Source organism: Lampetra fluviatilis, chromosome 56 (assembly GCF_964198595.1).
Source record: "Lampetra fluviatilis chromosome 56, kcLamFluv1.1, whole genome shotgun sequence".
Lineage (NCBI taxonomy): Eukaryota > Metazoa > Chordata > Hyperoartia > Petromyzontiformes > Petromyzontidae > Lampetra > Lampetra fluviatilis.
This window is the reverse complement of record NC_136330.1, coordinates 5,777,643-5,789,811: the sequence shown is the minus strand read 5'-3', so window position 1 is coordinate 5,789,811 and position 12,169 is coordinate 5,777,643. Positions and strand designations below refer to the sequence as shown.

Below are 12,169 nucleotides of genomic sequence, written 5' to 3'. Positions count from 1 at the left end.
TCCTAAAAGTCGTGATTTATTATTTTATTTCTATTATCATTTTTATCATTTTTTTACCTACTTGACTTTACCGAAAAAACCTAAGAGTATAAAGATCAAAAGAGTTTAGTTTTATTCGTATATTTTTAGGTGAATCGTTTACCTTTCCTATAATTTGCCCTCCTATCGTGTTTTTGTGTTGTTTGTTTGGTGTAACTTTCTTCTTACACGCCCCTACTGGACACCTGTGAAAAAGAGCTTTGCAACTCATCGGATTCCCCCAGTATAAAACAAATATTTTGATACTGATCTGATGATTCACTCCCGCTCTGCAGAACTTAGAAACTTCACACGGCCCGGCGCCCAAGTCGGGAGTCGAACCCAAGCCCCTCCCTTGATGTGAGACACAAGTAAACTAAATAATACTATGAGACATCTCCTTTACCAGTGGCAAAATATAGTAGTAGGTTTTTACCCTTTAAACTGGTACAAAACTGACACCTTTATACAAAAGGGTAAAAACCTACTACTACATTTTGCCACTGTTAAAGGAGATGTCTCATAGTGTAAATGCTTAACCCGAGCTCTCAATACTCTGATGGTGCGCTGTCTTTGAGTTGTACGCCTTTTGGCGTCATCTGGTCCAACACCAATGGAGACTAGACTCTAAGAAAAGCCGTCTCGGGTGTGGACTAATCAACTTCAAGGACAGTGCATATCATTATCATCATCAGAGTTGTTTCTTATTGTTTGCATTTTGACTGCTTGTGTTGCGGTTATTGCAAACATGATGCCTTGTATAAAGGTGTCAGTTTTTGTACCAATTTAAAGGGTAAAAACTACTACTATATTTTGCCACTGGTAAAGGAGATGTCTCATAGTGTAAATGCTTAACCCGAGCTCTCAATACTCTGATAGTGCGCTGTCTTTGAGTTGTATGCCTTTTGGCGTCATCTGGTCCAACACCAATGGAGACTAGGCTCTAAGAAAAGCTGTCTCGGGTGTGGACCAATCAACTTCAAGGACAATGCATATCATCATCAGAGTTGTTTCTTTTTGTTTGCATTTTGACTGCTTGTGTTGCGGTTATTGCAAACATGATGCCTTGTATAATAAAGGTGTCAGTTTTGTACCAGTTTAAAGGGTAAAAACCTACTACTACACTAAATAATGTTTTACTTTACCAGGTAAGGCCCACTGAGCTATGTAACTCTTTGTCAGAAGTGACCCTGGCTATCACAAATGATAGCTCGACAAAGTGGCTTATCATCATGTGGACATTTATAGCTGCCGAACAATCTAAACGCGTGTTTCTGCACGTGGAGGGGAAACACTGTCCACGGGAAGAGAGAGAGACACGCAAACTCCAAATATACAGCAGCAGGCGTCAGGGATGGGATCAAACCCACGACCTCCTGCATACCAGGCGAGGTAGTTAACATCTCCTAGCCACCGTGATGATGAGAGAGAGAGAGACACGCAAACTCCAAATATACAGCAGCAGGCGTCAGGGGTTGGATCGAACCCACGACCTCCTCTACAGTCTCCCTCACCCCCCCCCCCAGCGAGTCACCCCGGTCCCAACCCTCGACCATCCTCGCCGCCCTCACCATCTTCGCAGGTCCAGAACCTTCCGCTGGCGAGTTCCTCCCACGCAGCACATGGCTTGGTTCAGCGGTGCGGCTTGATTCAGTGGTGGGCCCGAGGGTGTGTCCGGCGGGGGAGCTAGAATCGGTGTGGCCGGCCCCGGCGGGGGCGGGTTCGGTGCGGCGCGAGCCGCCGCCCACTGCTGCCACCTGGGGTTGTCCGTGCTCAGAGATCCGACCGGAGCCACTGCCACAGCCAACGGGGGAGAGAGGAGACCCAGTTGCAGCAGCAGCAACAGCAGCAGCATTGTCTTCATGGCCAGCAGGACAAGCAGCAGTAGCAGCATCGTCATCATCATCAGCAGCGGGAATGGCCATCATCATCAGCAGCAGCAGCAACATCGTCTTCATGGCCAGCAGGGCGACAAGCAGCAGTAGCAGCATCGTCATCATCATCAGCGGCGGCAATGGCCATCATCATCATCATCAGCAGCAGCAGCAGCAACATCGTCTTCATGGCCAGCAGGGCGACAAGCAGCAGTAGCAGCATCGTCATCATCATCAGCGGCGGCAATGACCATCATCATCAGCAGCAGCAGCAGCAGCAACATCGTCTTCATGGCCATCAGGGCGACAAGCAGCAGTAGCAGCATCGTCATCATCATCAGCAGCGGCAATGGCCATCATCATCAGCAGCAGCAGCAGCAGCATCGTCTTCATGGCCAGCAGGGCGACAAGCAGCAGTAGCAGCATCGTCATCATCATCAGCAGCGGCAATGGCCATCATCATCAGCAGCAGCAGCAGCAGCAACATCGTCTTCATGGCCAGCAGGGCGACAAGCAGCAGTAGCAGCATCGTCATCATCATCAGCAGCGGCAATGGCCATCATCATCAGCAGCAGCAGCAGCAGCAACATCGTCTTCATGGCCAGCAGGGCGACAAGCAGCAGTAGCAGCATCGTCATCATCATCAGCAGCGGCAATGGCCATCATCATCAGCAGCAGCAGCAACATCGTCTTCATGGCCAGCAGGGCGACAAGCAGCAGTAGCAGCATCGTCATCATCATCAGCAGCGGCAATGGCCATCATCATCATCATCAGCAGCAGCAGCAGCAGCAGCAACATCGTCTTCATGGCCAGCAGGGCGACAAGCAGCAGTAGCAGCATCGTCATCATCATCAGCAGCGGCAATGGCCATCATCATCAGCAGCAGCAGCAGCAACATCGTCTTCATGGCCAGCAGGGCGACAAGCAGCAGTAGCAGCATCGTCATCATCATCAGCAGCGGCAATGGCCATCATCATCATCATCAGCAGCAGCAGCAGCAACATCGTCTTCATGGCCAGCAGGGCGACAAGCAGCAGTAGCAGCATCGTCATCATCATCAGCAGCGGCAATGGCCATCATCATCAGCAGCAGCAGCAGCAACATCGTCTTCATGGCCAGCAGGGCGACAAGCAGCAGTAGCAGCATCGTCATCATCATCAGCAGCGGCAATGGCCATCATCATCATCATCAGCAGCAGCAGCAGCAACATCGTCTTCATGGCCAGCAGGGCGACAAGCAGCAGTAGCAGCATCGTCATCATCATCAGCGGCGGCAATGGCCATCATCGTCATCGGCGACAGCAGGGAGATTAGCAGCAGCAGCAGCAGCAATAAGCTCCAGCAACATCGTCAGCAGGAGGGATATCATCAGCAGCATCATCCGCAGCATCATCAGCAAAAAGAGGCAGTAGTAAGAAGCAGCATCATCAGCAGCAGCAATGAGCAACAGCAGCATCATCAGCAGGAGGGGGATCAGCAGCAGCATCGTCCGCAGCATCATCAGCAATAAGTGGCAGTAGTAAGAAGCAGCAGCAGGATCATCATCAGTAGCAGCAATAAGCTCCAGCAGCATCATCAGCAGCAGGGAGATCAGCAGCAGCATCATCATCAGCAGCAGCAGCAGCAATGAGCAACAGCAGCATCATCATCAGCAGCAGCAATGAGCAACAGCAGCATCATCACCAGCAGGGAGATCAGCAGCAGCATCGTCCGCAGCATCGTCAGCAATAAGAGACAGTGGTAAGAAGCAGCAGCATCATCAGCAGCAGCAGCAGCAATGAGCAACAGCAGCATCATCAGCAATAAGAGGCAGTAGTAACAAGCATCATCATCAGCAGCAGGTAGAGACGCAGTGGTAGTTGCAGCATAAGCTGCTTCCCGTCCCTCCCCAAGCACCCGTCTAGCGCCTTCGCTCATTCCTCCGATACCTTGTAGCACTGCCCCTGCCAAGAACACCATTGCATTGTCTTGTCACCGTTTTGAAAGCTACGTCATTCGATCACCTTGAGTGAAGGCGCTCTCTATAAATATAAATTAGAACACATTGTCCTGCGGAGGGAGCTGGTAGGAACGTTGGGTTGCTCGGTCAATGGCCTGCAGGGTCAACGGCGGCGTGGTGTATTCCGCAAATATGGCCGACTGTGAGGGCGGGCACAAGCCGGCGTGAGTAGGTTAAACGTTGAGTTTTATAAGGGCACCACGGGGTGACCAGCCCCTCCCCACCCAGCCCCACCCCTCCCACCCAGCCCCTCCCCACCCACCCAGCCCCACCCCTCCCACCCAGCCCACCAAGCCCCTCCCCACCCTCCCCACCCAGCCCCTCCCAACCCTCCCCTCTCCACCCAGCCCCACCCCTCCCATTTTTGGATGCACGACGGACGGACGGACACAATAATCCCCTGTGGGCTGGTGTAACCAGGTGGTTCCTTCCAGTATTATTATCATCACAAAATACGATCCAACAACAAATCATCGTTATGAGCACGTCATCAAAAATCATCATCATCGTCATCAGGTGCGCTTTTGCGGCCGTCTGGAAGGCTCTTCCTTCCGATATTAGGAAGCCGCTGGAGCTATACACTTTTAAATAATCTAGATTGAAAACTAATTTCTTTAGAACTGCTTTTTGTGTGTGTGTATATATGTATGTTGAGCTTCTTTTATTTTATTATGTTGAAATTTTATTATTTCCACTCTACGTGACTTTACCGAAAGAATCAAGAAGATGAATCCCTGCAGTCACGAAAGCTTTAAATCGAAATTTTATTATGTTCAATTTTTATTATTTTATTATTTCCCTTCTACGTGACTTTACCGAAAGAATCAAGAAGATGAATCCCTGCAGTCACGAAAGCTTTAAATCGAAATTTTATTATGTTCAATTTTTATTATTTTATTATTTCCCTTCTACGTGACTTTACCGAAAGAATCAAGAAGATGAATCCCTGCAGTCAAGAAAGCTTTAAATCGAAATTTTATTATGTTTTATTTTTCATTATTTTATTATTTCCATTCTACGTGACTTTACCGAAAGAACCAAGAAGATGAATCCCTGCAGTCACGAAAGCTTTAAATCGAAATTTGATTATGTTCAATTGTTATTATTTTATTATTTCCCTTCTACGTGACTTTACCGAAAGAATCAAGAAGATGAATCCCTGCAGTCACGAAAGCTTTAAATCGAAATTTGATTACGTTCAATTTTTATTATTTTATTATTTCCCTTCTACGTGACGACTTTACCGAAAGAACCAAGAAGATGAATCCCTGCAGTCACGAAAGCTTTAAATCGAAATTTGATTATGTTTTATTTTTATTATTTTATCATTTCCCTTCTATGTGACTTTACCGAAAGAATCAAGAAGATGAATCCCTGCAGTCACGAAAGCTTTAAATAGAAATTTAAATAGGTTTTTCGGTAAAGTCACGTAGGTGAAAAATAAATAATAATAAAATAATAGAAATAATAAGAATATGATATACGAGTGCTTTGGATTACAAACACGTTTTCCGGAACGAATTATGCTCGCAATCCAAGGTTTTACTGTACATACAAACAACGTGATACTGAATTTCGATTTAAAGCTTTCGTGACTGCAGGGATTCATCTTCTTGGTTCTATCGGTAAAGTCACGTAGAATGGAAATAATAAAATAATAAAAATAAAACATAATAAAATAATTCTCACGACGTTTCGGCCACAACACAAGCAGCCGTCCTCAGGTGGAGAACAGGTCTGTCGAGAAGACAGAGTCTGAATGACAAGCCCCAGGCTTGGAGCGACTATTCAAGCTGGGATGGAGGGGCGAAGAGCGCCTTGACAAAATAATTTGCGTATCAAGAGGAATTTTGCATATTTATGGGAAATGCAGATATGCGATTAGTACTACTTGTGAAATGCGTGATGCTATTTCTGTACATCTCACCATTTTGTCGGACGACGCGTGGGCTAGCGCTGAATCTGCCGCCATCACCACCACCACCACCGCCACCACCACCGCCGCCACCAGCGCGGTTGTGGTTGCGGGATGGATGCATGGCCCAGTCCGAAGTGTCGACTTCCCACGCGACGGCTCGCGTCTTCTCAACGCAGAGCGGCGGCCTGGCGACAATACAGAATCGCCAGGCATGTCGTCTCCGTGTCTGCGCGTCTCAAAGTGTCTCTGTGTCGATTTAAAGCTTTCGTGACTGCAGGGATTCATCTTGTTAGTTCTTTCGGTAAAGTCACGTAGAAGGGAAATAATAAAATAATAAAAATAAAACATAATAAAATTTCGATTTAAAGCTTTCGTGACTGCAGGGATTCATCTTGTTAGTTCTTTCGGTAAAGTCACGTAGAAGAGAAATAATAAAATAATAAAAATAAAACATAATAAAATTTCGATTTAAAGCTTTCGTGACTGCAGGGATTCATCTTCTTAGTTCTTTCGGTAAAGTCACCACGTAGGTAAAAAAATGAAATAAAAATTAATACAAATAAAACAATAAAATCACGACGTTTCGGAGGCAACACAAGTCTCCGTCATCAGGTGGGACCGTCACAGCTAGATTTGCTGCATCAAGTGAGGCAGGGATTCAAGACTTTACCGAAAGAACTAAGAGTATGAATCCTTGCAGTCACGAAAGCTTCAAATCTAGTCTCAACGTGTCTCTGTGTCGATTTAAAGCTTTCGTGACTGCAGGGATTCATCTTGTTGGTTCTTTCGGTAAAGTCACGTAGAAGGGAAATAAAAATAAAATAAAAAAATATTTTATTATGTTTTCTTTTTATTCTTTTATTATTTCCCTTCTACGTGACTTTACAGAAAGAACCAAGAAGGTGTATCTGTGTCTCTGTGTGCTTCTAGCTGAGTGTCTGTGCCTCGATTTGTGTTTCCGTGTCTTTATCTGGGTATCTGTGTGTGTCTCCATCTGTGTCTCTGCACCTCAATGTGTCTGTGTCTCTGTGTGCCTCTAGCGATGTCTTTGTGCCTCAATGTGTCTCTGTGCCTGAATGTGTCTCCGTGTCTCCAGGTTCCTGTGTCTCAATGTGTCTCTGTCTGTGTCTCTGTGTGCCTCTAGCGATGTCTCTGTGCCTCAATGTGATTATGTCAGAGTCCGTGTCTCAGTACATCTCAGTGTCTCTGAATCTCTGTGTTTGAATCTGTAGTTCTGTGTCTTGAGTCTGTGTCTCAGGGTCTCCGAGTCTGCACGTGTCAATGTTTGAATCTATATCTGCATGGCTGTATCTCTGTGTCTGTGTCTCACTTCCTCCAAGTCTGTATCTTACCCTCTTCATTTTGGAGCTTTCGTGACTGCAGGAATTATTCTTTGGTTCTTTCGGTTAAGTCACGTCTAAAGATAAAATAATAAATTAAATAATAGCATATTACGACTTTTCGATTGCAACACAAGCAATCATCAGGCATAAAAGAAATAGCAACAAAAATCTAACTAGAAAACTATAGACAGACATACAAGCAGATAGACATCTTTTATGCCTGATGATGATTGCTTGTGTTGCAATCGAAACGTCGTAATCTGCTATTATTTAATTTATTATTTTATCTTTAGACGTGACTTAACCGAAAGAACCAAAGAATCTGTATCTTACCGTTTCTCTGTGTCTCCATGTGTCTGAGTTTGTGTCTCCGAGTCTGTGTCTGAGTCTCAATGCGTGTATGTGTCTGTGACTCAGTATGACTCAGTGTCTCTGTGATTGCATGCGTAGTGTCAGTGATTCGGAGACGAGGTTTGTAGGAGGCACCTTCTTTTATTGAACACCCATGGTCTCGCCTGCGACACTCTCTACAGCCGCTTATCCTAGCCTGTACACAACGCTAGCCGACTAACACTGACAGCACTGACCGAGACAGCCAACAACTCTCTGGCATCTTCCATCGATGCAGTAATTTTAGCTGTGACGGTCCCACCTGATGACGGAGACTTGTGTTGCCTCCGAAACGTCGTGATTCATTATTTTATTTTATTTCCATTATTACTTTCATTAACTTTTAATTTTACTTTTTACCTACGTGACTTTACCGAAAAAACCTAAGGGTATGAATCCTTGCAGTCACAAAAGCTTCAAATCTAGAACTATCTGGCAGCGCAATATCGAGCGAAGACGTTTAGCGACGACAGCGACTGAGACGACAGCAACGACGAGACGAATCCAATCCCAGAACCGGCAGCCTCGAGCTCCCCGCCCTCGGCTCCTTTTATCCTCCCAGCGCGGCCTAACTCCACCCAGGCCGAGCCTCCCTTCTCGAACCCACTAACAGGTTCCAGGGGCTTCCAGACGGGGTCCTCTGTGACCCTTGCCCTAGTTCCTCCGCCCTGCCAACACACCCGTGAGCACGCTCGCCGGCGTGTGCACTGTCTGTCCACCAGAGGGTGCTATTACACTACACACGTGTCAACGTTTGAATCTGTATCTCAGGATAGCTCCACGGTTATGTGTCTGTGTCTCAGTCTGTGTCTCCGAGTCTCAATGTGTCTGTGTCTGAATCTCAGGACAGTATTTCTCAGCGGCCTGAGTCTCTGATGGAGATGATGACAATGATGTTGTAGATGATGATGATGTTGTAGATGATGATGATGTTGACGACGATGATGATGATGTATGTTGAAGTTCTTTGCCACAGTAGTTAGCCAACCGTGCTAATCGTAGGTGCGGGGGAAGGATAACAAACTAAACAAAAAATTAGTTATAAAGAAATTAGTTTTCAACCTAGGTAATTTAAAAGTACATAGCTCCAGTGGCTTCCTAATATCGAAAGGAAGAGCATTCCAGATGGCCGCAGAAGCACATCTGAAAGCGTGCGATACGTTGACCGTCTTTGTTCTATGGCTTGCCAAAAGCCGCCACCGCTGCGAGGATGACAAGAATTCCCGTGATGGTTTATGCTCCTTGATGATAACAAAGCGAAGACAATAACCAAACCCAGATTCTCATCGGTAGCAGCAGCAGTAGAGGCCACAGGAATGCCGCCAAAAAATAAGCTATTTTTATTTTACCAGGTAAGGCCCACGGAGCTATTTAGAAGCGACCTGGCCACAAATTATAACGAAGTGGCTTATCATCACGTGGAAATGTATGGCAGCCAAATTCGCTTAACGCGTGATTTTGATTCTAAATACGGAGGGAAAACTCGAAGTACCCGGAGAAAAATTGAAGTGACCACAGGGAGAGAGACAAACTCCAAATATACAGCAGCCGTCACGGTTGGGATTGAACCCACGTCTTCATGTATACCAGGCGAGGTAGTTAACATCTCAAGTGTCTTTCGATTTAAAGCACACTGTCTTTCCGACAGACCTGTTCTTCACCTGAGGACGGCTGCTTGCGTTGTGTGCCGAAACGTCGTGAGAATTATTTTATGATGTTTTATTTTTATTATTTTATTATTTCCATTCTACGTGACTTTACCGAAAGAACCAAGAAGATCTCAAGTGTCTTTCGATTTAAAGCTTTCACGACTGCAGGGATTCATATTTTTGGTTCTTGTGTTGCAATCGAAACGTCGTGAGAATTTGATTGTTTTATTTATGTTATTTTATTATTTCCCTTCTACGTGACATTACCGAAAGAACCAACAATATATCTCAAGTGTCTTTCGATTTAAAGCTTTCACGACTGCAGGGATTCATATTCTTGGTTCTTGTGTTGCAATCGAAACGTTGTGAGAATTTGATTGTTTTATTTAGATTATTTTATTATTTCCCTTCTACGTGACTTTACCGAAAGAACCAACAATATATCTCAAGTGTCCTTACCCGGCTTCCCCCGGGCTCCAGGCAGAGTTGAATCTCGGCAGCGTCGGCGTCAAGGAGGCGAGCGTCAATGTGGTGAGCGGCAATGTGGTGAGCGGCGAGTAGGTGAGCGGCGAGTAGGTGGGGGGGGTGTCCTTGTAGAGGCTCGCCCGAGCGCGAGGCTCCACGCACAGCGGCACGAGCAGGGCGCAAGAGTTGCGGCACGGGGGAGACGGCACCGGAAGAGGGGGGGCTGGCGTCGACAAGGTGGACGACGAGGTGGAGGACGAGATGGACGACGAGGAGGAGGAGGTGTTGGATGAAGAGACGGTAAACGAGGGGGTGGGTGAGTTGGTGTACGAGGTGGTGGTGTATGCGGTAGCGGTGGAGTATTTTGAAGAGGTGGTAAACGATGGGGCGGTGGATGAGGATGTTACGGATGAGGGGGTGGGCAAGCAGGATGATGATGAGGATGATGTTGGTGAGGTGGTAAACGCGGAGTAGGTGGTAACGGACGAGGGGGCAGCCGATGAGATGACAGAAAACGTAGGTGAGGTTGAAGAGGTGCCGACGGCAGAGGGCGGGGATGAGGATGCAGCGGATGAAGTGAACGAGGTGGGCCAGGTGGTGGTGGACAATGAGGCGGTGATGGATGCGGAGGTGATGGATGAGGTGAAGAAAGTGGACCAGGAAGAGGTGGAGAGGCGAGGTGTGGTGGCCGAGAAGGTGGTAAATAACGCAGTGGATGAGGACGATGAGGTGGTGGTGGTGGTGGATGAGGTTATAGGAAATAAGGATGAGGAGGTGGGCGAAGTCAACGAGGTGGAGCTAGGAGTGATGGACGAAGATGAGGGCGTGGTCAAGTACGGGGAGGACGTGGACGAGACGGCGGAAGAGGTGTAAGGGGATGAGGTGGCGGTGACGCGAGAGGTGGACGCAGGAGTTGTCGTGGGCGAGGCCGATGAGCTGGTGGTCGCAACTCTGGTGAACAGCGATGAAGAGGTGGTTGGCAGGGTGGATGAGGAGGCAGAGGAAGAAGAGGAGAGCAAGGTTGGGAACATGGAATAGGCGGCCGTGTAAGTGGGAGCGGTCGTGAACTGAGGGACAACGGAAGAGATGGTGGTGAAGTATGGCAAAGAGGTGAACAGGCAGGTGGACAATGCAGATGAGGTGGTGATGGAAGAGGTTGCTGAAGAGGTGGCGGGCGAGGCGGTTGATTTGGTGAGCGGGATAGGTGTCAATAGCTTGCCGATGGCTACTGCCTCTGAGACTTTGTCCGCAATTTCGTTAGTGGAATAGGTGCTCATCGCACAGTTGTTGGCTGAAGATAATTTCTCACAAATGTCCGCTCAATTGTATTAAGGTGTAGAATTTGTTTTAGTTTGGTCTCTCAACCAAAGGTATCCGTTGTCGCGCAACTTGCAGCTGTTGCAACTTGTCAACACACGATCTCCTGTTGGAAAACACAACACGCGAAATATTAAGCGGGGCAAAATGTGGATTGTTGACGAGTTGCTGCCTGCTCCCTTGTTTAGGAAGAAACCTCGCCCGAGTCTCATGGCAACTTTTGAAGGAGTCGAGGTGGGTGGCGGGGGGGGGAGGGCGGCAATTGCCACGTAGATTCCTACTGTATTCAGCGGATTATATAAGACGCTCCGGAAAAGTTGCAGTACGCAACCAATTTGTGTGCAACAACCACCAAGTTGCGTGGAGCAACCACGTTGCGTGCAATGACTGATCGTTACACTATACACATAACTATACACTACACTATACACTACTATACACTACACTATACTATACACTACACTATACACTACACTATACACTACACTATACACTACACTATACACTACGCTACTATACACTACACTATACACTACACTATACACTACGCTACTATACACTACACTATACACTACACTACTATACACTACGCACTACACTATACTACTATACACTACACTATACACTACTATACACTACACTATGGACTACACTATACTACTATACACTACACTATACACTACGCTACTATACACTACATTATACTACTATACACTACACTATACACTACACCAGGGGTCCTCAAACTACGGCCCACGGGCCACATGCGGCCCGCCGAGGACATTTATCCGGCCCATGGTCACTAATTGGGCTGCGCTTGTGAGCACTAATTGGGCTGCGCTGGTGAGCACTCATTGGGCTGCGGTGGTGGGCACTGATTGGGCTGCGGTGGCGAGCACTGATTTGGCTGCGCTGGTGAGCACTGATTGAGCTGCGGCGGTGGGCACTGATTGAGCTGCGGCGGTGGGCACTCATTGGGCTGCGCTGGTGAATGGTTCAATGGGCCAATTGACTGGACTTGCCCCCCAGGCCTAAGGCTGCCAGCCCTCCCCTGGCTGCGCTTGACTGGCTCTCCCTCCCTCAGCTCCCTCACTTGCCCCTCGGCTCCACTCCCAGTGATATTCCTGTGTGCTGGGGATGTACTGCGATCTGTGAACAAAACTGCAGGTGTAATTAACTTTTTAATGGCACCACCC

At 47.3% G+C, this 12,169-nt stretch overlaps 1 protein-coding gene across 1 annotated transcript in view; it reads right to left on the bottom strand.

Annotated features, from left to right (window-relative positions):
* The window catches only part of BIVM (basic, immunoglobulin-like variable motif containing), a 28,336-nt gene extending 17,565 nt beyond the window's left edge, over positions 1 to 10,771 (bottom strand). The window contains exons 1-3 of the mRNA XM_078880190.1: positions 9,651 to 10,771; positions 5,819 to 5,994; positions 1,590 to 1,812 (exon numbers count right to left, since the gene is read on the bottom strand). Coding sequence (XP_078736316.1) covers positions 1,590 to 1,812; positions 5,819 to 5,994; positions 9,651 to 10,687 — 1,436 coding nt within the window. The 5' untranslated portion in view covers positions 10,688 to 10,771. The remainder of the gene's footprint in view (positions 1 to 1,589; positions 1,813 to 5,818; positions 5,995 to 9,650) is intronic.
* Positions 10,772 to 12,169: the final 1,398 nt, after the last annotated feature.